At 37.6% G+C, this 25,343-nt stretch overlaps 1 protein-coding gene across 2 annotated transcripts in view; it reads right to left on the bottom strand.

Moving 5' to 3' along the window:
- The window catches only part of Lnpk (lunapark, ER junction formation factor), a 76,597-nt gene extending 51,488 nt beyond the window's left edge, over nucleotides 1-25,109 (bottom strand). For both annotated transcript variants that reach the window (XM_060390435.1, XM_060390436.1), the window contains exons 1-5: nucleotides 24,974-25,109; nucleotides 19,303-19,391; nucleotides 16,804-16,845; nucleotides 15,544-15,731; nucleotides 1,792-1,850 (exon numbers count right to left, since the gene is read on the bottom strand). In XM_060390435.1, the coding sequence (XP_060246418.1) occupies nucleotides 1,792-1,850; nucleotides 15,544-15,731; nucleotides 16,804-16,845; nucleotides 19,303-19,329 (316 nt within the window). In that variant the 5' untranslated portion in view covers nucleotides 19,330-19,391; nucleotides 24,974-25,109. The remainder of the gene's footprint in view (nucleotides 1-1,791; nucleotides 1,851-15,543; nucleotides 15,732-16,803; nucleotides 16,846-19,302; nucleotides 19,392-24,973) is intronic.
- Nucleotides 25,110-25,343: the final 234 nt, after the last annotated feature.

The following is a 25,343-nucleotide window of genomic DNA, read 5'->3' as shown; positions in this document are numbered from 1 at the left end:
AACAATAACAAAATTAGTTATGAAGGTTATGAAGTAGTAACAAACATTGTTATGGTTGGGGGTCACCACCACGAGGACTGTATTAAGGAGTTGCAGCATTAGGAAGGTTGAGAACTACCGTGCTAAAGGAACATAGCAATAAAAATGACTCCTAAAGACATTCTGCTCATCAATCAGTACCTCACTCAACCATCAACGGAGAAACATTCTCTTGTAGTAGATGGGAACTAACACAGAGACGCACAACTGGACAAAAGTGCAAAGAGTAAGGAACTTTGAAACATTCCATTCTAAATGGGTTGTCTTCATCAAACCTCTACCCTTAGGGCTCAGGAAGCCATGTGGTAGAGGCAGTGCAGAGCTAGAGGGGACAGGTGGCACCAAGGAAACAATGTCTTGCAGACAGAATAGGGCAGATGTATATATGAATTCACAGAGACCTGCGGCAGCATGGACAGGGCTTGCACAGACTCAAGCCAGGCATGGTCTCAATATGTAGATGTGGACACAATCTCCCTGACCTAGCCCAAAGCTATATCCAAATGACATCGTCTTGCAAAGGAAAACTTAGTTTCCTCCAATGGAGTCTAACTGGGCATATTAGCCACATTTTAGGGTAGGCCCCATGTGCAGCAGTAGACAGTCAACACAAAATGAACTCAGAGGTATTCTTGCAGACTTTTTGTCTCATATTTGCTTTGTTTGAACATTTGTTTTTGTCTTACCAGTCTTTTGTTTGTATATTATGATTTCTGATTTTGTATTTTTATGGATTTTTTTTTACGTATCTGAGTATGTGTGTTTCTTATGATTGTTCTTTGTTTTTGCTTTTGTATTGTTTTTCTAATTGGCTATTTGTTTTCTAAAGAGACACAGAAAAGGTGTGGATCTGGTGGATGAAGAAGTGGGGAGGAAATGGGAGGAGTTGAGGCAGGAAAAACAGTGATCAGAATATATTGTCTGAAAAAAATTAATAAATGTATAATTCTGATTGAGATACTTTCATTTTGTTTTTCAGGACAGGGTTTTCCTGTGTAGTCTTGGCTGTCCTAGAACTCATTCTATAGATCAGGCTGGCCTCAAACGCATAAAGATCCAACTGTCTCTGCCTACCAAGTGATGGCATTAAGGGTATACATGCACCAACACAGCCTGGCAAGATACTTTTTAAGACATGAAAATATTTAAAACTTATACATATATAAAACATATACAGAAGCAAATTTTTGTATTTGTATATTAAAACAAAGCTAAAGGGCTGTGAGGTTAATGAGAGTAATACAGTTGCAAGAAAAGGCCAGAGAAATCACTCAGGGGTTAAAAGTACTGACTGCTTTTCCAGAGGAAGGTTTAATTCCTAGCACCCACAGTACCACTCATAACCATCTATAACTCTGGTCCCAAGGGATCCAATGACCTCTCCTGCACTCCACAGGTACCAAGCACATACATGATGTACAGACACACATGCAGGTAAAACACCCATACATAAAAAATGAATAAAAAGAACAAGAGTATGGATACTACATTTTACTGTGTACACTGTTTCCCACAAAGATTAATTTAACAAATTCAATCTGTTTTAACTTAAAAAAGTCTGTTGTATAAAAAAAACATCTAAACAATACTCATGAACACTGTTATGTTGTATGGCAAACAATTCTCATACTTATCATACTATCATCTCGGAAACAACATCATGACTGGCTCATAAAATAGCATTCAGTAAGATGAGTTTGTCTGTTTATTTACTATATATTTATAAAAGAAACATGTGGAACTTAAACTTACTATTTCTCTCTGTTCTCTTGGAAAAGAAGAAAATAAGCACAGTTCTTATGGTCCAGATGCTAGAGAGGAAGCAAAATTCAAAACAAATTCATCATTACAACAGGTGAATCAGAATCCAAGATGAAAGTAACAGTTAAGAGTTAAGCATTTCTCTCTACACATTGAAAATCAAACATACTATGTTCTGCCAAGGAATACCAGACACTTGCCTGAGCTTTCAATAGAAGAGTGCTCAACCTAGGTTCCATGAGCCTTCTGAGAGTTCCCCTTAGAATTATAAAATTGCCTTTCTATGTATGAATACATTTCTCTGAAGAAACCATTGCTTTTGTCAGTTTCTGAAAGGTCTATGAATCAAAGGCATTAAAAACAGTATAATAGATTTTTCTATATTTTGTTTTATTTTCATTTATGTGTATGTGTCTGTGTGTTAGTATGTACATATGTGTGGGGATGCCCAAAGAGGCCAGAAGGTGTGTAATCACCTGTAGCTGAAGTTACAGTTGTAAACCTACTAACCTAGATTCTGAGAACTGAATTCAAGTTCTCTGCAAGAGTAGCATAAGCTCTTAACCACCAAGCCATCTCTCCAACATCAAAAATGCTAAGCATCAATATCAAAAACTTTTCCTATCATTTCCTTGTGTTAACAGGCAAGCGTATTTTGCTTTTCCAAACCTGAGCATTATTACATAATCTCTATCATTTAACACTAGAGAGATCTTCTTTATTCAACAGAATAAGCTATCTAGAGAAAGAATTAGGAGAAAAATCCTTACTTTCAAATAAATGCTTCATAATAAAATTTAGCTAAATAACTCCTTTTAAGATTTTATGATAATAATTCTTTAGCCTTTGCACTACTAATATATCCAATTATATAAAAAGAATTAAGAGAAACTAAAAAAAAAAAATCCTATCACAAGTTTGTCAAGGTCATTTCTTCAATTCAATGTCAATATAGAAAACACTAGGCCAGCCAAATGATGGGGTGCTGTGAAAAGCTGACAACTTGAGTTTAATCTAGAACCCACATAACCAACCCCACAATATTATCCTCTGCCCTCCACAAGTATGTCATGGCATGTCTGCAACCCTACACACACATATACAAACAAATGAAAAAGTTAAAAATTAAATGGACCATTATAAGCAATGAAATTGAATCAATAATCTCTCAAATCAAACAGGCCCGTGTGGATTTACTACTAAATTCTACTTGACTTTTAAAGAACTAACACCAATGCTTTTTAAACTACTCCATCAACTAGAAAGGAAAGAACACTACCAATTTTTTTATGAAGCCAATATTACCCTGATAACAAAAGCAGAAAACAGTTATAGGCCAGTCTTCCTAATGAACACAGAAACATTAAAAAAGTTCAACAAAATATTTACAATACAATTCAAGAAAGAGTCAAAAAGATCATCTGCCATGTCATGCCAGTCTTGTTCCAGAAACGCAGAGATGGTGCAACATACACAATCAATAAATATAATGCATCACATTACTGGGCTCTAAAACAGAAATCATGTGACCATCTCAGTAAATCCAGGAAAAGCTTTTAACAAAGTCTAATACCCCTTCATGAAAAGAAAAAAAGCTCTGAGGAAAGTAGTAAAATAATAATAATAATAATAATAATAATAATAATAAAGATATATAAAATGAACCTATTACCAACACTATACCAAATGAGAAAAACTCAAAAAGTATTAGCTAAAATCAAGAGTGAGAAAGGGTGCCTATCCCTACTCTGATAGAACAGAGTGCTGTCTAGTCAGCTACAGCTAAGACAAAATAAAAAAATAAAAGGTACAAACAGGAAAGGAAAAAGCCAATGTAACCTTATTTGCAGGTGACAGAACTCTACACGTTAAGAATGTAAAACTCCTCCAAAAAACTGGTAAACACTCTCACTAAACAGGAAGGATTTAAAATTAAGATTCAAAGATCAGTCTTCCGAGGTACAAATAGGAACCAAACTGACAAAGAAACTAGGAAAAAAATCCCATTCACTAGTAATGAATGAATGAAAGAGAGAGAGAGAGAAAGACAGACAGAATTAAAGCCTTGGGAATAAACTTAGCCATGGAAGTACAAGATCTCTACAATAAGAACTTTATAAAACTTCAGAAATTTAAAAAGATACTAAATCTTTTGTCTTGGGAAGAGAGCCTCCACATCCGTGTGTGTGTGTGTGTGTGTGTGTGTGTGTGTGTGTGTGTGTATTCACATGTGTGCACACACGCTCACCAGAGTTATCATCATACTTAATTCCAAGTTATACTACAGAAGAGATATAGCAACAAAACACCATACGACAGGCACACAAAAAACAAGAAAACGAAACTTAGAGGACCCAAATATAAACGCACACAGTGACAGCCACCTGACTTTTGACAAAGACGACAAAAATATACATTAGAGAAAAGACCGCCTTTTCAGCAAAAGACTCTAGAAAAGCTGGACATCCTCAAGTAGAATGGAAACCAGATCATTCCTTTTCAACACCACTAGCTGAAGAGGTGGCTATGTAGCTAACAGCACTGGCTGCTCTATCAGGACAGGAGTTCTAACCCAGGCAGTTCACAAACACCTGTAACTCCAGCTCCCAGGAATCCAAAATATCTCTGGCTCTGTAGGTATGTGCACACTCACATATGCACTCACACACACCCACTCCCACACCCACACGCATGCACACACACAAAAAATAGGTTATTTTTAAAAATCAATTCCAAATGGTTCAAAGACCTTTATAAGACCTAATACTCTGAAACTATTAAGAGAGAGAAGGGAAAACACTTCAACATATAGACTTTCTAAACAGGACTCCAGTATCACAAGAAATAATGCTAACAAGTGACTAACAATTGGATCTCAGAAAACTAAAGTTTCCACACAGGAAAGAAAAACAATGAAGTGGAAAGATGACCTACAAAATGGGAGGAAAATCTTTGCTAGCCATACATCTTACAGAAGGTGATTATCCAGAATATACAAAAAACTGAAAACTCAAAACACCAAACCGACAAATGGGCTAGAATGAAATGAATAGATAATTCTCAAAAAGTGAAGGATAAAACGGCCAATAAACATAGGAAAACTCTTCAAATCTCACTAGCTATCAGAAAAAATGCAAATTAAAACTATATTGAGATTCCATTTCTCATCCCAGTCAGTTTCTTGAGAAAGCAACAGCAAGTGTGCTGGCAAGCAGATAAAAAAACAAACAAACCCTTATATACACCGCTGGTGGGAATGTGAGGTGATCCAGTCATGGAAGTCAGCATGAAAGTTCCTGAAAAGCTAAAATTAGATCTACTCTGAGATCCAGGTCTATTAATCCTTTACTAGAAGGTCTCCAGATCAACAGATCAGAGACAGTCTTGCCTCATCATACTCAAACCTTCAAATGGTCCATCATACCCATGCTGATCTATACGGCTGACTGGATGGGACAGAAGGGACAGTTAGACAGATCTCAGATTTTTCCCTCCTGGATTACCTAGTCTGAAAGTCAATGAGCCTATGGTAAACACCTAACAAAGGGCTGACTTGCTAAACAATGTGTAAGTGGTATGCCCAGATCTGAGGGTCCCCAAAGACCGCCAGGAGCTGGACCACATATGCAAGAGAAAAGAGCTTTATTTGAGCTTAAGCTTGGTCTCAACCATCACCAACACAGGATCAGGGAGGAGAGTCCCAAGCAGCTAGAAGACAGAGTTTTTATTGAGGTTTGCACAAGGACTGGGAATGTCCAGTTTAGCAGTTAAACTATTCGGTGACATCCAGCAAGGGCAAGCTTGTTACAGTGTGATTGGCTAACTAACATAATTAACATTGAAAGAGCTATCTATAGACCTCAGGAATGTTAGGTATTTTCCTGTGCCGAGAATGTTCTATTACAAGGCTGGTGGGCTGTACAGCCCAGATGCCCCACCCTGAGATAAGATACCTTCCCATATTGTGGTTATCTCCAACTGTTTTTTGAGTGGGATTATTTTATGGTCTTGTCAGCAGCTTAACTAGTGACCTACAGTCTAGTTTTTCTTTTAAAGTCAGGCCTGGTCCTAAAATGAGACAAAATGGAGTTTATGTCCTCCTCTCATAAGCTTAGACATAGAATTGAAAAAATTACAAAAATGACTAAAACTATACCAGATGTGATCACTGTATTTGGGTTCAGAATCTACTTTGAAAGTGGCAAAACAACAAGCTCTAGCATGATTTATGACTGTGGCAAGAAAAACAAATCCACATAGAAGCACAGGTTTACAAGACATGGTCTAATAAAAAGAAAAAGATCTCCAGGAAATAGGCAAAGAAATACAAGAACAGAATGAAGTTACATGAAGGCAAAAATAAATGAAATAAGCCACAAACTGGATACCAGCAGGTGTAAGCTCTGCAATGGCTCTATCTGCTATGATAAAGTTATGACCAGTTAGGCCGTTAAATGACTGCAGCCCAAGCCACAGCTTAACTGTGGTTTATATAAGAACAAAGGACTCTGAGACAGAGCCACTCAACTAAGCTGATCCCAACATTTCTTGCCCTTCAGGAACTGTGAGAGACTTAACAAATTTCTGTTATCTTAAGCTACTAAATTCTGGGACAGCTTGCCACATAGCTATAGGTAACTATTGTGGTGATATTTTATATCATAAAAACACCAAATAACACTAGATTCCTACATGGTGCTTACAGCAGCTACCTAAGCAGGAAAAAGCCATTGAGCATTGTCTTGATCAAGAGAAAGGAGAAAGGAGAGAAGTTAAACATAATAAAATAACAGAAAATCACCATATAATAGCCCCCTTTTTATTTGCAGGGAATCTGCCCTCACAATGCTACTACCCCACCTAGCGAATGCCTAAAACACAGATGGGACTGAATTCTTTACATGGGCAGTTCTCAACCTTCCCAACACTGTGACCTTTAATACAGTTCCTCATGTTGTGGTGACTCCAAGCAGAAAATTATTTTGTTGCTACTTCATAACTGTAATTTTGCTGCTGTTATGAATCATAATGTAAGAACGTGGGATATCTGACATGCAGGATACGTGATGTGCAACACCCAAATGGTTGTAATCCACAGATTAAGAACCAGTACTATACATATTTTGGTTTTCCTATATAGCATTGCTACACTAACCAGGATTAACTTGGCCTTCCATGTTTTAAGCCCTGATGCTTTCTTTGTTTTACTACTCTTGTATTTGGGACTCATTATTAAGTAAAAAAAGGTAATTTAACATAAAATTATCTTTAATATCTTAAAGATATTACCTGTAATATCTTAGACAATCCATCTGATAACCAAGAAGACCACGAAGTGACTGACAGATAAGGTCACATATTGCAGCATGGATGCAACAAAGAGATGACTGACCTTCTGAAAGGACAGTGTAATATCAATTTTATCACATTACTCAGACCAGCCAGCAATTTGAGACTCTTTTACTTCTAGAATATTTCATTTAACATTTTTCAGTTAACTGAAACCATGAAAAGCAAAATCGTAGATAAGGAAGTAACAACTGCACTGTGAGAAAGATTAAGAAAAAAAGTACAGAGAGAAAATGAGACAGGAAAAGGAATTTCAGAGATGGCAAATAATGGGAAACCAGAAAATTTTCATGAATATATACTTTTTAAATAGTGTGTATAATTTTCAAACTCTCAGAATTAAGACATATTCTCCTCAAACCAAAACTGCCCCCATTTGTGGATAGAAAATCCTTTCAGTTTTTATCAGAACTACTCCTGAGAACAGCCAGCTACCTTACAATACTTCATGTGTCAGCTTTCCAAGATTTAAAGAGGCCTTGCTCTTAAAATTGTATTGTTCCCATTCTTTATTCAAAACACAAGTTCTTACCCTTTAGGGCTAAATTAAATGAACTTATTTTGTATTTTTTTTTTTTTAATGCAGTTTATTCAGGAACATTGAACAATCCTCCTTGGACCCCGGGGAAAGCCAGCCCACAGCTTAAATAGCCTCTGGGTAGCCAACCCAGGCGTGCCACGGGGGCAATGCAGATAGGTCCACATACATGGAAGCAAGCCAGATCCTCGGCCTTAGCCAAATGTGGAGTTGTTTGTGACAGAGAGCAGTCACCATCGGGAAGATGGAAGGCGGAAACCAGCTCCATCTTTAAGGCATAGCATTCCACAGCTCTCTACAGTTCCCCCTTTTTGTTTTAGACGCATCAGGCAAGAGTAGAGGTCTGATCTCTGATATTAGAAATAAATTGGGACTTTGTACAGATGTTCATTTAGGTGTCATCCACCCAAAGAGCATCAGACCCGTCCGATACCTTTTTCTCAGAGGCGGGACCTGGGGCATCAACCCGCATGCAATCAGACTTGTATTTTATAATAGAATTTAGAAACATAATTACAGTGCTTCAGGAATCTATGTTCTAGTTATCCCGGCAAAGGCCTTCCTTTCCTAATAACTAAATGTAATTTATGAAAAAAACAGCGACATGGTTTTGAATATATATTGACTTCTGGTTTGAGAATGATAACACACTCTCCAGTCCCACCCAATTCCAGCCTTAGACTCATTCAAACAAGAATAAAAATAAAAATTTAATATCCTTTTCTGGTAAACTTGAATTGTAGCTATAAAACCCAAACTTCAAAACAGTCACTAAGAGGCCAGCAAGACAAACCTTTCCAAGGGTGAAGTCTACAACCCATATCAGCAACAGTGATAAGAAACATAACTAAAGAAAAGGCAGAGATTAAAAATAAATTATCCAGAACTATTCTATTTAAAAGAGTAGTGTTTCTATGATCAAGAAAGAAAAAGAGAAATTTTCTCACTGCCCTGTGAGAAAATGCAGTTGCCTAACCTCACTGGCTGGGAAAAGATAAAACTTCTTATAAAAATCTAGATATTAATAAAAATTCCACTCAACCTATAACACAGATGAAACAAATCTCATACCTGTACCAAAGTAAACATAATATATGCTAAGCCTTATTTTTAATTATAAAACTGAAAAAAGTACAACACTACATTTCAAAAATCAAGCTAACTCTTATCAATAAAGTACACTAAACCTTAAACTAGGAATTTTAAAAAAGACTGCTCTACCAGATAAGAAAAAGCTAATCTTTAATATAAACTAATTTTCAAACTGCTTTCTCAGACGGAAAATAATGAAAACAAACATACCGAGGACAAATAAAATAGAAGGTACATATGTTAATACCACAAAAAAGACTTAACTAAAAAAATATCATTTATCTTTTTAATTTTACTACCACAGGTTAGTTGTATAAAATAACGGGTTTCAATATAATGTTTCCTTATATATGTACATACTGTACTTTAAGAAGATCTATTAAAACAGTTTTTAAAGATACAGCTTCTTTCTAATAAATCAGCCACTAGGCAGCATCTGCGGATTGGTGAGACTTCAACCAATACCTCATTCCTACTTAAAAATACATCACAAATTTAAGAATAACATGTTTCTTTTAAAGGGCTTAGAAAAAGACATAGAAGGAAATCTTGGGGACACATAATTAAGCAAGAGGCTCTTCAACTTGACAAGTAAAACAAAATTCATAAAAATAAAACTGACAAAAAGCATCTCATCGAACAAATTTTAAAACTTGTTATGTGACCTTGAGATGGCTAGAATCTGCCATCAAGCCTTAAAGACTTGAATATACTCCTCCTCAGAATCAATTCCTTCAAGCTGTCCTCTGACCTCCACATCTGAGTGTTTGTATGAAGAGAAGGAAGGGAAGAACAGAGGCAGGCAGGCAAGAAAGGAGGGAAGAAGGGACGACGGGAGGAAGGAAAGAAGGGAAAAGAGGAAGGGAGGGAGCAGTAGGCTAGCTGATTGACTGGACTTACTTCACAGGCTTTAAGTTGTGTTTGCCAGTCTTCTAAAATTAAACTCAGGAAATATCTAGTAGCTAAAATGCATGAAAATAATGTGTGGTTTAAATAATAATGGTCCCCATAAGCTCATAGATATGAATTCTTGGTCCCTAGTTGGTAGAACTGTTTGGAAGAGATCAGGTGAGGTCTTGTTGGAGATGTGCCAGTGAGGGTGAGCTCTGAGGTTCCAAAAGTCCAGCCATTCCCAGGGTGCCAGGTTCTCTACCTTTCTTAAGATGTGAGCTCTCAGCTACTGCTCTAGCACCATGCCTGCCTGCCTACTGCCATGCTCCCTGCCATGATGGTCATGGGCTCTAACCTTGGGAACCATGAGCTCCACTTTCAACTTTTTGTTGTTATTGTTGTTTTGTTTCTCAAGACAGGGTTTCTCTGTGTAGCCTTAGCTGTCCCGGACTCACTCTGTAGACCAGGTTGGCCTCAAACTCATAGCAATACCCCTGCCTCTGCTGGGACTACAGGCATGCGCCACTGCACCCTTAAACTCTTTCTTTTATAAGTCACCTTGGCCATAGTGTTGTATCCCTGCAATAGAAAGGTAACTAAGATCAAAGTATTCTTAACAGCTTCCAACTGAATTAGGGCTATAAGAAAAGAAATAGAAACATGAGCACCTTTCTCAATTCCCTTGCTTAAATTTCTTCCCTCAGAGTCCCACTGTAAGAGGAATCAACAATAAACAGATTTTATTTTAAAAAACCTGAGATCAACTTTTTATTTCAGTTAATTTCTAAAATTATAAAAAATAAAATGTCTAGAAGGCTGGGCATAGTGTCCTACACTTTTAATCCCAGCACTTGGGAGGCAGGTGAATATCTGAGTTCAAGGTCAGTCTGGTCTACAGAGCAAGCTCAGTGCTTGCAGGTCACACAGAGAAACACTGTCTTGAGAAAACAAAAAAACAAGAGCTCTTACACAAAGAAACCCTGACTGGAAAAAAAAAGAAGAAAGAAGAAGAAAGAAGAGGAGGAAAGAAAAGTGAAGGAAGGTGAGAGAGAAGAAAATGGGTAAGAAAGAAAAAGAGACAAAGAAATAACATGTCTGTAAATGATACAATTAGGCTGGAGGTATAACTAAGTGGAACAGTGTTTGTCTAGCATGCATCGGGCACCGGGTTTAATCACCATACACACACACAAACAAAAACACGTAAATGTTTCATGGGCAGGAAAGATGACTCAAAGGTTTTTACATGAGACCATGAAAGCAGGAATTTATCCCCAGGACCCACATGGTAGAAGAACCACCACTATAGTAGGCATTCGACCTAAACAACACACAGAGACACATACACACAGAGACACACACAGACACACACACACAAATAAATAATTAAATAAATCTAACTGTTCTAGTTTCCTTTCTATGGCTGATAAAATGCTCTAAACAAAAGCAAATGAAGACAGGAACTGCTTTATTTGGTTTATACTAAACATGTCACAACCCATCACTGAAGGAAGTCAGGGTAGGAACTCAAACAAGGCAGAAACTATGAAGGAACACTGCTTATTGGCTTGTTCTCAGGCTCATCCTTAGCAGCTTATACAGCCCATAATCACCTCCCAAAGACTACACCCCCAACAGTGGGCGGGGCTCTAATCAATTAGCAGTTAATCCCATACAGACATGTGTACGAGGCCAATCTGACCTAGACAATCCTTCAAATGAGACTTTCTTCAAGCCAAAAAAAAAAAAAAAAAAAGATTCAGGCAAAGAAAATAGCTCGGTGGAGTTTGACATATATGATGGACTAGAGTTTATTCCCAGCATCACTAATAGTAATAATTATAATAAATGAGTTATTTGTCTCAAAAGTAATTCTTATGACTTAGTAACAGATCCAGCAAAGCACAATTTGAGGCAGCAATTAGAATTAGCAGAGTTCTCTATCAGGTATTTATAAATTACCTTTTAAAACCAAAAAATCAACTGCTATATAGAATTGAATATATTTTCCTAGTTTTATAAAAATATTTAAATCAACTAAGTATCTCACACATCTTAATTTTCTCTCTGCTTTTTACTAAAAACAAAAAAATAGAAAGGAAACAATGTAAAAGAGCTCAACATTGTTATAAAATCTTCTACTTTAGAATTTAAAAAAATCCAAAAGATTTCTGAAAAAAAAAAAAGAAAATAAAGAGGATAAGAGCAAAGCTGGGAGCACAGCTCAGAGGCAGAGCTCTTGCCGAGCAGATGAGGAGGCCACAACCAGAAATTAACTGCAGTGTTACACATGAGCTCAAGCCTCAGTTCTCACACATGAAACAAAAAGGTGTTCACTCTGCACATGCAAAGTTGGCTATTTTATGAGTTTAGGAATTCAAAGTTAGAAAGATGGCCTGCACTAAAGACTAAACCAAAACTTTAAATATCATTCTTGAAAACTTCTTTTTCTGTATCCCATTTCTTCCTATCATATTCTATCAGTTTTAACTTCCAAAACACATCTAACTTATCTTACTTCTGGTGTTATTTCACCTTTATCTTTAGATTAAATCTATTAGGCCAAGCATGGTGGTGGAAGTCTTTAATCCCAGCATTCAGGAGGCAGAAACAAGCAGATCTCAGAGGATTTGAGGCCAGCCTAGTGTACACAGTGAGCTCCAGGCCAGCCACTGCCACACAGTGAGACTCAGGCCAAAAATAAAACAAAAGAACTTATATAGCAGCTTCTTAGGCATTTTACTTTTGTCCTCTCCTCCTACCCAATCTCCATATGTCAGCATATATGTGACCCTCCTAATATAATTTCTATTTTCCACTATAGAAGCTTCTTCCATGATCTGGATCTCGCCTGATTCTCCAAGCTCACTTGACAGCATTTTTTTTCACTCCATCACACATTCCAAATATGCCTGTCATCTCTGCCCCTCACATAAGCTATATACTCCAGTTCTCAGTCTACACATTTTCTGTTTTCTAGTTTTGGAAACAGCGTCCCTCAACTCCTAGACCTGTTTTTTACAATGTAAAGTATACACTGTTGTTTAAAAAAAAAAAAACCACATACAGAATAAAAGAACTACCTAAAATTCTACCAATAGAAAGGGCTACCACTAATATCTTAGAAATAATCCTTTATATATAACTTTGTAGGTGTATATGCCGTTATATGCTGCATATAGTCTTCATAAATTTCAAAATCTTCCATACTTGTTCTTAATGCTCAATTCAAATACCACTTCCTAAGAAGAGGCCTCCTACAACCTTTGTAAAGAAATCTACTTTTTGAGTTCCCTAGTAGGGAGCAAAGGGGCTATCTCTGACATGATCTCAGTGGCTGGCTCTTTAATCACCTCTCCCTGGGGGTGTAGCCTTGCCAGGCCACAGAGGAAGATGATGAAGCCAGCCTCAATGAGACCTGATAAGCTTGGGTCAGATAGAAGGGAGGAGTACCTCCCTTATCAGTGGCCTAGGGTAGGGGCTTAGGGGAAGAAGCGGAAGGGTGGGTAGGACTGGGAGGAGATGAAGGAGGGAGCTGCAGCAGGGATACAAAGTGAATAAGTTGTAATAAAATTAAATTTAAAAAAAGAAACCTACTTTTAATCACATTACTTGACTTCCTTCATTGCACATATTTCTCTCCAAATTAACTATTTGTCTTTGTTAACTTATGTCTATTTTTTATCTGCCCAATAACTGAGGAAGTCAAATTATGTGAGAGCAGACTCTTACCACTATTTTTCCCACTACTATATTACTGACTACTACCTAACACTGTAGATGCCTAATACTTAATAAAGACATGGTGGTTTTGGTAAGTGTGTGTGTGTGTGTGTGTGTGTGTGTGTGTGTGTGTGTGTGTGTTACTAGGAACTGAAAACCCAGAGCCTCACATAAGGTAGCAAATGTTCCACCATTAAGCTATAGACCCAACACCTTATGCACTTTCTATTTTTGAGACAGGATCTCAGTAGGTTGCACAGCCTGGGTCAACTCCCCCTAGAATCCAGCCAGATCTTGAACTTGTGATCCTGCTGCCTCAGTTTCCCAAGTAGCTGGGATTACAGGCCTGACTTAAGTAACATTTATAAGTTATAAAATCCAAATTTTTAATCTTCTATTGAATTTTCTCTAAACTTCATACTCATACTTAACCATCCACTTGACAAACTAGCTCCTACTCAAGTTGTTCACTGTTTTGATGAATGACAATGCCCTCAACCAAATATCCCAAACTATAAACCTGAATTTTACCCTTGAAGCGATTCTTCCTCTTCAACCCATATTCAACCAATCACCAAAAGTCTCTCAATTCTACCTCCTAAGTTGCCAATCCATCAATTTCAGTCAATCCATCTGCTCTTCTCCCACCACCAAGTACAAATCATTCATCATTTCTCCTTATCAACTATAATATCCTTCTAGCTTCCTACTCCAGACTCACTCTTACTTCCTTCTAATTTATTAGAAGCTACACTCCCAGTGGCTATAAAGATATGACATCAATTTGGCTAGATGTAGAATCACTTAGGAGACAGACATCCGGACATACCTGAGAGGCTTAACTCAAGTGGGAAAAGCCACACTTAATGGTGGACAGACCCAAGCTCTGGGCTGGGTCCAGACTTAACAAGGTAACCACAAGTGTAGCAACAGCATTCACCTTACTCTGATCTAACTGCAAACCATGTGACCATCCTACAGCCACAGCTGCCGCTGCTCTTGCTACCGTTGTCAGGCACTGTACACATAATCCATTCTGTAAGTCTCAAATTCTGACACTGATTCTTCACGTCTGCAGTAAACAATTCACAGATATCCTTCCTCCCAACGCATGCTTTGCCTACACAATCAACCACACAATAATCTAGATAACTGCTGTGAAGGGACATCTGATATAATCAAAATTACTGATTTTAGGTGGAAGATTGTCATGGATAACCCAGGCAAATCAGAGATTCGAAAAGTTGACCAACAGCATGAGCCTGCAGTTTCTCCCACCAGAGACTCCAAATAGACTGCTGTCTGAACCCTGGAGACCCAGGCCTATGAGATTCTAAGCAAAGACTCACTTAATCTGCCTGAGTTTCTCAACTTCAGAGCTCTAATACATTGCAATAAGTATTATTTTATTTTGAGAAAATGAATAAGCACTGTTTTAAGCTGCCTAACTTGAGAACAACAGAAAACTTATAATCAAGGCTCTTTCTAGACCCCTGTTCCCCAAGATCCCTGTTCCCCACTCTAAGCCTGAATTAGGGCCCCTGTTCCCAAATCATTTCGTATTTCTCTGTCATAACATTAATCATACTTATTACTTTACATAGCCTAAGATCTATAGCTAGTAACTTTTCAATTTTGTTCACCATACATGATTATAACCCAATGTCTACACAACTGTTATCTATAAACGTTTGCTAGTTAAATGAAAAACATGTTTCCCAAAAGTCTCAGTTGAGATAAACCTCCTATAGAGTGCCACATCATGAAATGCTTAAGGAAAAAATTTCTGGCTTATAGCAATAATTAAGAAAGAAAGAGTTAGGATGAAAGACACATACTTAGAATTATTATTGTTGTTATTTCAGTTTTACAAGCCCTCCCCACTGGGCATCTCTCATCCATGCCCAGCGCCTCCAGGAACCCTGGCCATCTCTCAGAACTATACAGCATTACTAGGAACACTAGCGATACCCTTTAGGTATACCTTTGGATTATAGAGTAAAAATTAGTTTACAATTTTAAAGGACAGTTATCAAACTACAATAATGATACAAATTTATTCAACTGAGACATTAGTATGTTATAAAAAATTAATATATTACAATTATCTGGTCAGAAGAGAAAAAAACTAACAAAAATACTTTACTTACATCAAAGGAAAAGCAAAAAATGGGAGCGTCATGGCAAGTCTTGCTGTAAATTCATCCGGAAGATACCACAAGTACACAATTAAGCATGTAAACAGATAAAGAACTGAAGAATAGATAATTAATCTTCCAACCCATAATTTTTGCAATCTCTGATTTTTTTCTCTAAACTCTTCCAATGCTTGAATTTCCTGTTAAAAGAAAAGTATTCCATATTATTAAATCTCATAAATCATTTAAAAATTAGAATTGAAAGAACATGACAGAAAAATTCTATACAATTGCTAAAATTCAATGAAATACAATGCCCTAATATTTTAAAGCAAACATATGAAAGAAAAACTAAAACTGAAGTTAAGTAATTAATAAAGCCTTTCCCAACAAATTACTTTTCAAACTAAAATATTAAATACTATTTTTAATCTTTCAAATTGGTAAAGACTAGAAAAATGAAATTGTCATCAGCACATACATAGTCAAGAAAATAATTCTTAATATATGGCCTTTAAAATCTGGGAAGAAAAAAATTGTAGAGCCATGATTAGTGGTGCTGTAACACATTGAATCATGGCACACAGGAGGCAGATGCAAGTTTGAGGAGATCGTACTCTATATTAAATAGACAGTGTAGGCCAGGCAGAGTAATATAGTGAGACTGTCTCAAAATACAGTGACTGAAACTACATTTCAGTCTATTTGCTAGTCCCAATATTCCCAGGAAATATAAGAGAAAAACTTGAAGCTATTACAATTACCTGGTAAAGTTAATTATCTGCAGACTGATAAAAGTTGCACAGTAGCCTACAATCTTTATCACGCTATGTTATATTGATTTACACCATGCTAGCTCTAATTGCATTCCAACGGCTTCTATCTATTACTTGATACGGGCTTCTCAAATCACTGAGAGACTTCAGATTTTTCTGGGGTTTGTTTGTTTTGTTTTTCTTTTTTGAGATTACATAACACTAAAGCTCTCAGCAGTCCAATGTACCAGTGGTTCTCAATCTGTAGGTCACAACCCAAAAATACCCTGTATACCACATATTTAGATTACAATTCATAACAGTAGCAAAATTAGCTATGAAGTAGCAATGAAAATAATTTTATTTGGGGGTCACCACAACATGAGGAACTGTATTAAAAGGATGCAGTATTAGGAAGGTTGTGAACCACTAAGTTCCCGTGTCTCTTCTCCAACATAAAATTACCAAAATACTTAATTAACATCTAAAATAAATACTCTAGAGCCAAGGAACATACCTTATCTATATTTTCTAGAACTTCTACTGTTGAAGGTTTTGCCTGTTTTAGACACAGAAATAAGACATGGCATTAAAGCTTGCTTCTGCAAATTTAGAAACACTTGAGTTTATATAGTCATTAAAGAACACTTTAATTCACAACTAGGTTTCTCAATGTTACCAAGCTATATATCTAACTATTTATAACTATAATTGAAAAATAATTATTAAACTATGTAAGAGTCTTAAAATATGACTTTTTCTAAAATTTTCAACTGTGATAGCTCTTTTTCTATTCTTAACCTCAACAGAACAGAGAAAAATATTTTCATCCAAAGGGATTCATAGAGCAAAATATTCACAAGATGGCCTGTGTAAGCACCACACTGACTGACTTCAGGACTGAAGCTCCCGGGGGCTCTGCAGGTTAAAATCAATAGGCCACATTCACTGTGATTCCTAAAGTCACAGCTTTAGAAAGGTTCTTTTGTTTGCTTGTTTCAAATGAGTGCAGATGTGCTGGCATTTGTGCCGTAGAGGCCAGGAGAAGGAACTGGAGCCCCTGGAAATGGGGTTATGAGCAGTTGTGGGCCACCGAGTGGGCTGGAAATTGAGCCACAGTACTCTGGAAGAGCAACCAGGGCTCTGAACCTCTAAGCCATCTCTTGAACCCCAAGTACACACTTTTGAAAGATGAGATTTTTAGAGAGTATATAAGAATACTTTATAACAGCAGTGATTATTTGCCAAAGTTATTTCTATATGAGCCAGAATGGTTCAAATGACAATTAAGAAAATATTTATCAAGACAGTAACAAATATCAATGCTATAGTCTTTACAAAAGTTGTTAACCTTAAATAAAAAAAAAAATTAAAGTTGTTAACCTAAGTTTGAACTATGTAAAACTGCCATTTTTATATGACCAAGCAGAATATCACCAACTTGATTTGATTCAAACAAATAAGAAAAACAAAAGAATAATAAATTTATTTGATTCTCAGGCTGTCAAATTTTTGTCTGTTTTTCGAGACAAGGTTTCTCTTGTAGCCTTGGCTGTTCTGGACTCACTTTGTAGACCAAGATGGTCTTGAACTCACAGACTTGCCTGCCTCTGCCTCAATGGTGCTGGGATTAAAGGCATGCCACCCTGCCTGGCTCTGTAGATTTTTAAAAAGGAATCAAGAAGAAAATAAAAAGTTAATAGTCTAGGAAATTGGAGGTAGAAAGTTGAAGGGTTGAAAGATTAGGGGACAAAAATACAAAATCACAGAGTCAGTTCTAGAGACCATTACAGAGTGGTGACTACAGCTTACAATGCTTTACTGTATTTTTTTGTGAGCTTTAAAAAAAAAGTTTATTATATTTTTAAGTATGTATATACATGTATGCCTGTGCATAGGTACATGAATACAGGTGTAACTGGAAGCCAGAAGTGCTAGATCCATAAAATAGGAGTCCCAAGCAATTGTGAATAGCCGGATATGGGTCCTGGGAACTGAACATCAGCCCTTTGCAACAGCAACAAGTGCCCTTACCGCTTAAATGTCTCTCATATACAATATTCTTGAAAACTGCTAACAGAGAAAATGTTTTCTCACCACAAAAAGTATAATTATGTGAGTTAAAGCATGTTAATTAACGAGATCTAAACAATGTAATTTATACATTTTAAAATATGTTGCATACAATAAATATGCTATTTTTCCTGTGGATTTTTTAAAAAGAAAAACAAAGTCAATATAACACAAATCTAAAACATGGATTTCTCTAACAAGTCAAAAGCTAAATTATACACCAAGCATTATTATTATTATAATAAGGAATAGGAAATTAGTTTGTCCTAGACTACATTATTTCTTATTACTTACTTATCAACAAAATTTATATTTTATCTCTAAATTTGATATGTTAAAGACTTATCTAGTAAAATCTGCATTTTTAATTTTGTTCAACCTATATTTTTTATAATTCTTAAAAGTATGTTTATGTGACATACTAAAAAAAAAAAGATGCAATTCCTTTAATCCCAGCTATATGGAAGCAGAGGCAGGACAGATTTCTGTGTTTAAGGCTGCACAGCAAAACCCCTGTCTCCAAAATAGATAAGAGAGGGAGGGAGATAGATAGATAGATAGATAGATAGATAGATAGATAGATAGATGATATAGTCCATAAAACTCCTAACTATGGTATAAGAGTTAATTTCAACTACTTTTAAAATAAACTTGGAACTTGGGCAATATGAGCAGAAAATTACCTCTACACAATACAAAATAAAAATGAATTACTAGAGATATTAAGTAGCCATAAAAAAAAAAAAAAAAAAAAAAAAAAAAACACAGAACTACCAAAATAATGCCCGGAAAGGTAATTCTAACTGGAGTTAAATGAAATTAAATATATAATATCAAACTCACTGAAATGTGTACCTCAAAGAAGACCTCAACAAACTCTTTATGTAACCCTCCCATGTTAGATTTTTTTAAAACTAGCAATATACAAAATATTTTTTCTTACCCTCCATCGAGAAAATAATCCACCCATCTTTTATTTGTAGAATCTTGGTACAATAATAAATATCATGAGTTGTCCAAAAGAAGTCACGGCTAGAAACAAAGCAAATATTTTACATTTTTAAGGTAAATGCACAGCATGTTCTCTCTACAATTTTTATGTTGCAATACTACATTTAAAAACCATAAATTATTTATTGTCCTCCACTTACATGAAACTTGAATCCAGATAGCCACAGGTACATTCAAAGTGAGGACATATTTAAAGGTAAAAATGGAGTTGGAAATATGTTTTACTGACAAATCACCTACAAATTTCCTATTTTTTAAAGTAGTTACCCTATGTTGTTCTCGTTATAAAAATAAAATAAATTCTTGAGGCGCACGCCTGTAATCCCAGGGAGGCAGAGGCAGGTGAATCTCTGTGAGTTCAGAGACCAGCCTGGTCTACAAGGAGAGTCCAGGTCAGGCAAGGCTACACAGAGAAACCTTGTTTTGAAAAACATAAAAAGAATAAATTCTTTAATAATTTGAGCCTTCACTCCTTTGTAAAGAATAATGTCAGTAGTTTGTCACAGGACAGTCTTTAGTATAAACACCTTGAGATAAGAAAATAGCAAATAAGAAACATGCCCGAAAACTCCTGTATCTTCAGACTTCTGGTTCCTATGTCTAAACACTGCTGGTCAACACCCAATTAAGCATTCTAAGACCCTCGACCTAGATGACCTTCACTTCAGCCAGCTGTGTATATCTGTTTGTTTATCCATGATCTCCAAATGTTTTATGAAAACTGAGAAATGGTAATATCATAAATCAATTTAACAGCTAAAATAATGATTAAATTGAGATGGTAAACTTATACCCTCAAACTGACATCTTTTTATCAGGTTACAAGTATCTGCTTATCAGGGTGTGAAACTACTTCATTTATACACACGTGCATACACACTTATTTTTACAGGTATATCTCCCCTATCTTAACTGCAAATATAATCACAAAATAATTATCAGCACTCAGGGAGAAATGCGATGCTATTTATATATCAGCATTATCTCAAGGCATACCTATTTTAAGAGTTTCTTTTTTTAGAAAAGTAATGAATGCCTAATTATAAAGTACTTTCATTTACAAAGTGATTCTTACAGACAAAAATATTATCTGTTCTAAGACACTCTGAAGCATACAAAACAAGTTCATAAGCTACAATTAAGTTGCAAGCTAAATATTAATTCTGTAATATTAGCTCAGCATTCAAAATTCTAAAATGTGATTATGAGGTATTCTGGAACGCTAATGAACAAAAGTATAAATTTTGAGTTAAGATTAAACAAATCTTAAAACATTCTTAATATTCTAAAAGCAATCACCAAGAAAAGAAGAAGGAAAAAGACTCAGATGACCACGTAATTTTGAATTTCTCTGTCATCACTCCACTAGTTTGAAACTGGCTTGTGATAGTTTGAAACTAGTTTGTGATATTTGACAGTGTTTCCTGCACAACTGGACTACATACTTCTATTTCTCCCCTCCCCCTCCCCAGACAGTGTTTCTCTTTGTAACAGCCTGGCTGTCCTGGAACTCAGCAGACCAGGCTGACCTTGAACTCACAGAGATATAGCTGCCTCTGCCTCCCAAGTGCTGGGATTAAAGGCATGCACCACCACTACTCTGCATATTTCCATTTCTAAAAGAACTATAACAAGTTTGAAGCCATCACACCTTGAGGTCAAATTTTCTGTTTTGGTTGGATTTTCTGTGACAGGGTCTCCTGACACTCAGCTGCCACCTTCCTGCCTCAGCCTCCTGAATACTGACTGGCATTACAAACTTGCTCCATCATGCCCTACCTGGCTTAGCTGACTTTTTACTATTTGAAATTAATAACACTGAACACTAAAACAAATGATTTGCAAGGATTTTATTATTTAGACACTGTCCCTCCATTTCACAAATTAAGACCCTGAAGTTAGAGAAGTAATATGCTAAGCCCCAAGAATATTAAGTAGCAAAGCCAACTACAGCATTTAGTTTTGATTTTCTTAATGCAACCAGTTATTCCCAACAGCAAATGGAGGACAATTATAAAGCACAGGCTGAAAATATCTGTATAGAGTAGCACATATATCAGTTATAACTAGCTGGGGATATAGGTTAGAAGTTGAGCACTTGCGGAGTACATGGCCCTGGGCTCAATCCTCAGCACCATAAAACATAAAAATAAAAACAAAGTGAAATAAAATATATGAAAAAGCACCTTAGACCTTCTTAAATAGTTGATAGACAGAGCTGCTAAAACAGAAAGTGAGTTATACACACAAGAGACGGTGTTTATAGCAATGTATCAGGTAGCCGAATCCCTTTATCTGATGAAGTCTGAATGTTTAAATCTACATTAGAGAGATGCTAAATGGCTTACTAAATTCCTAGGAGTCCAGTTAGAACTTTTAGAGCAACTAGCCTACAACAGTCTTTACTGAACATTGCCTTTTAAATGAACACATGAGATATATCCGTAATTCATAATAAATACTTATTTTTATATTATTTGTTTGAAGGATGTTTTGCTGTTAAAGAAACAACAACTATAGTTTTGTCTTCAGGCTCTCTAATGCAAGAAGTTGTGCTTTAAATTTACCCTCTGAAGCTGGGAGTGGTGGTGCACACCTTTTATCCCAGTGCTTGAGGCAAAAGCTGGTGGGTCTCTTTGAGGTCAGCCTGGTCTACAAAGTGAGTTCCAGGACAGCCAAGACTATACACAGAGAAAAGAAACCCTGTCTGGAAAACAACAACTACAACAATAACAACAAAAAAAAACCCTTCTGAAATATTAGTAATAGTCATTAAATCCATGGTTTCATAAGCAAAATAACAATCAATTATTGGATTCAGAAATTTTCAATAGTATTTTTAACTATGTGAAACACAAAAGGAGTAACTATTTTCTACAATGTTAAGTTCATTTTCTATCTCACCCAGGGCTTCTGTCCTTTCCATGTAGACATTGCAAATCCAATTCTGAATGCCCATCACTTACTGTGAAACAATGAGCAAAAATAAATAAATAAATAAGCATCCCTATTTCTCTATTTCCTCATCTGCAAAGAGGGACAGTTAGAATCTCCTTAGATGCTGAAATGCTTAAATAATGTCCTAAACTATTTACCCTAGTAAATTGTTTCTCTTGCTGTAGTCACTGTCATTTTCTAATCCACCTCTACTCTCTTGCCCAGTACCTCTAGTATTTCATTCTGAAGCATACATCATCGCTTGCCTTTAATTAGACCTCAAGCAGTATAGCCAAGCTGTCCAGTCTCTTTCCAATCCTGCCTCCACAGTGGAACAGAGCATGTACAACCTTAAAGACTAAATGTACCTAAATGTGTGTGTGTTTTAAGATTTTTTTTTTTTAGTACGAGTGTTTTGCTTGCAAGTATATGTGCACGATGTGTGCACCATGTGCACTGGGAAGTCAGAAGTGGAGGTTAGATAGCCTAGAACTAGAGTTTCAGATGGCTGTGAACCACCATGTGCACTGGGAAGTCAGAAGTGGAGGTTAGATAGCCTAGAACTAGAGTTTCAGATGGCTGTGAACCACCATGTGCACCGGGAAGTCAGAAGTGGAGGTTAGATAGCCTAGAACTAGAGTTTCAGATGGCTGTGAACCACCATGTGCACAGGGAAGTCAGAAGTGGAGGTTAGATAGCCTAGAACTAGAGTTTCAGATGGCTGTGAACCACCATGTGCACAGGGAAGTCAGAAGTGGAGGTTAGATAGCCTAAAAGGAGAATTACAGATGGCAGTGAACCACCATGTGGTCCTGAGTGCTCCCAACCTCTAAGTCATATCTCTCCAGCACCCTAAGTGTGGTTTTCAATGACCAATAATGCCAAACATACTGTATGACATTTTCTATAGTTATTCACAGTCAGGTTTAAGTGAGAGAACCAAAAATCTTAAATGTCTTTCTTAAATTTTCAACTCATTTCAAATCACATAAAAACAATAGAATATTCGAACTATGGCCCAACTACTGGCCATATGAACTGGGTAAATTACTTACCAAGTGTTGTTTTACAAAGTGGTGAAAATATTTACATTCCATGGAATTATATAAATTAAGTGAAATTATTTATCATTTGGCACAGTGTTCAGCACATAGTGTTTAGTTAGTTGTAGCCATTACTACTGCAATTACCAAAAAAAATAAAACATATGTAATATTCAAATGAAGCACACGCCTAACTTTTTACAAAAATGAGCACTTATCTCATAATTGAAATTTTTTAAAAATAAGTTTGTATTTTTACTGAAAATATTTTTTTTTTCCTTTTCAAGCATGGAAATAAAGCAGAAGATTCTTCAGGCACTTCCCATTATAATAAACTTGTAGGCCTTAACAGAAAACAGCAAGACAAGTTGAGTTTTGAGTTTAAGTTCCAAACTTAAATATAAACTAAAATCTTCAACAGAAACTTTAGGATTAAATTTAGGATTAAATGTGATTTGTTCAAGATGGCTTTCAAACGTCCAAACAAAAAATTCTGAAATATCTTACACCAGCTTTATTGCCTAAAAATGATGAAAAGAAGCACACCTCTAAAAGCACTTTTACTGTGAGATGACTGCCACACACACAAAAAAAAAAAGGTACAGAGAGATTTCTACATGAAGTCATACCTTTGTAACAGTCACCTGTCCTTGCATTCTTTCAACATATAAACACTATTCACAGCACTACTGCGCTGACCCCAATAGGTGTCCAGAACTTTTAAAACCTCTACGTTTAAAAGAGCCATTCTTCTTTAAAAAAAAAAAAAAATGCATTCAAAGTCAACTCTGTTCCCCTAAGAAGGGACTGTGGAGAAGACCTTTAGGGACTAGGTCCTGCCTGCTAGCTTGAATGAGCCGTCACACCTCTAGACAATTTTGTCAAAGCTGAGACGGCGGCCAAAGGGACAGAAAACAATAGACTCTAGGGACCACAACCCAGAAGCCAGAAGAACCGAGCAGAACACGGAAAACTCTGAGTCACAGGTGTGGCTTATAACTGCTCTCAAGAATAAATTCACCAATCCGAACTCTCTGTCTCTCACATCAGCAAAGAATGAAGCCTATAGATGGCCCTTGGCGTTACTCTTGCCGGGTGGCTCCTGACACCACGCACCTTCGTGCTGCCCCTCCAGCCCTCAGGCCTGCCGCTGTCCCTCCAACATTTAAGAACAATGGTGGTGGAGCCCCTTACGATCCACGCCCACGTGAGCAGCATGACACTGACAGTTTTCAGACCTTCCCGTCCGGCCCGCTCCGCTGGACGCGGCGGTGACAAGAGCACTCAGGGTGGCTCTCTCAGCCAGGGACGTGCTCGCTGGGACCTTCGGGCTCTTCTCCACGCAGGTGGGGCCAAGGGCTCGGGCTCCAAACCACCCCCGAGACCACCGCCGGGGCGCACACCGGCCCTGGGGAGGCAGGGCCGGGGGTCACCCACTCCGGAGCCGCTCGGGCCGCCGTGCTGGGCAACCCACGAGAGAACGCGTCCCCAGCCGCCGCCGGGCTCTAGGCCACTTAGCAGGGGCGGACGAGACCGCCGGGCCGGCGCGCGGAGGAGCCCGGGGACCGGCTCCCGCGGCCCGCAGAGCCCCCGGCTACGCAGCCCTCCCCTTCGCCGTCCTACCTGAGGAAAGCAGGCGCCGCCCGGCCCCGCCGTCCGCTCGGGGGAGCCTCGGTCGCCACCGCGTAGCCCGCCTCTGGGGCAGGCGGCAGCAGCTACTGACAGAGCTCTGGGCCCAGCCAATGCCTTCCCATCAAACCCCGCGCTCCCGCCGCCAGCCAATGGGCGCCGCTTCCCGCCGCCCCGGTCACGTGACCCGGCCGGCCCAGCCGTTGGTGCCCGGGAGCGGCGCGTCTGGCCTGAGGGTTCAGGCGGCGTGCTCTCCGCGGCCGGGGGTCGGCACAGCGGTGTACGGCCGTTCCGACTGCGGTGTGCTAGCAGTTGATTCTTGTTCTCCTTTGCTCTTGAGTACTCTCACACACACCCCACCCCC

Source organism: Meriones unguiculatus, chromosome 8 (genome assembly GCF_030254825.1).
Source record: "Meriones unguiculatus strain TT.TT164.6M chromosome 8, Bangor_MerUng_6.1, whole genome shotgun sequence".
Lineage (NCBI taxonomy): Eukaryota > Metazoa > Chordata > Mammalia > Rodentia > Muridae > Meriones > Meriones unguiculatus.
The sequence above is the reverse complement of the archived record's forward strand: the minus strand, read 5'-3'. Positions and strand labels throughout refer to the sequence as shown.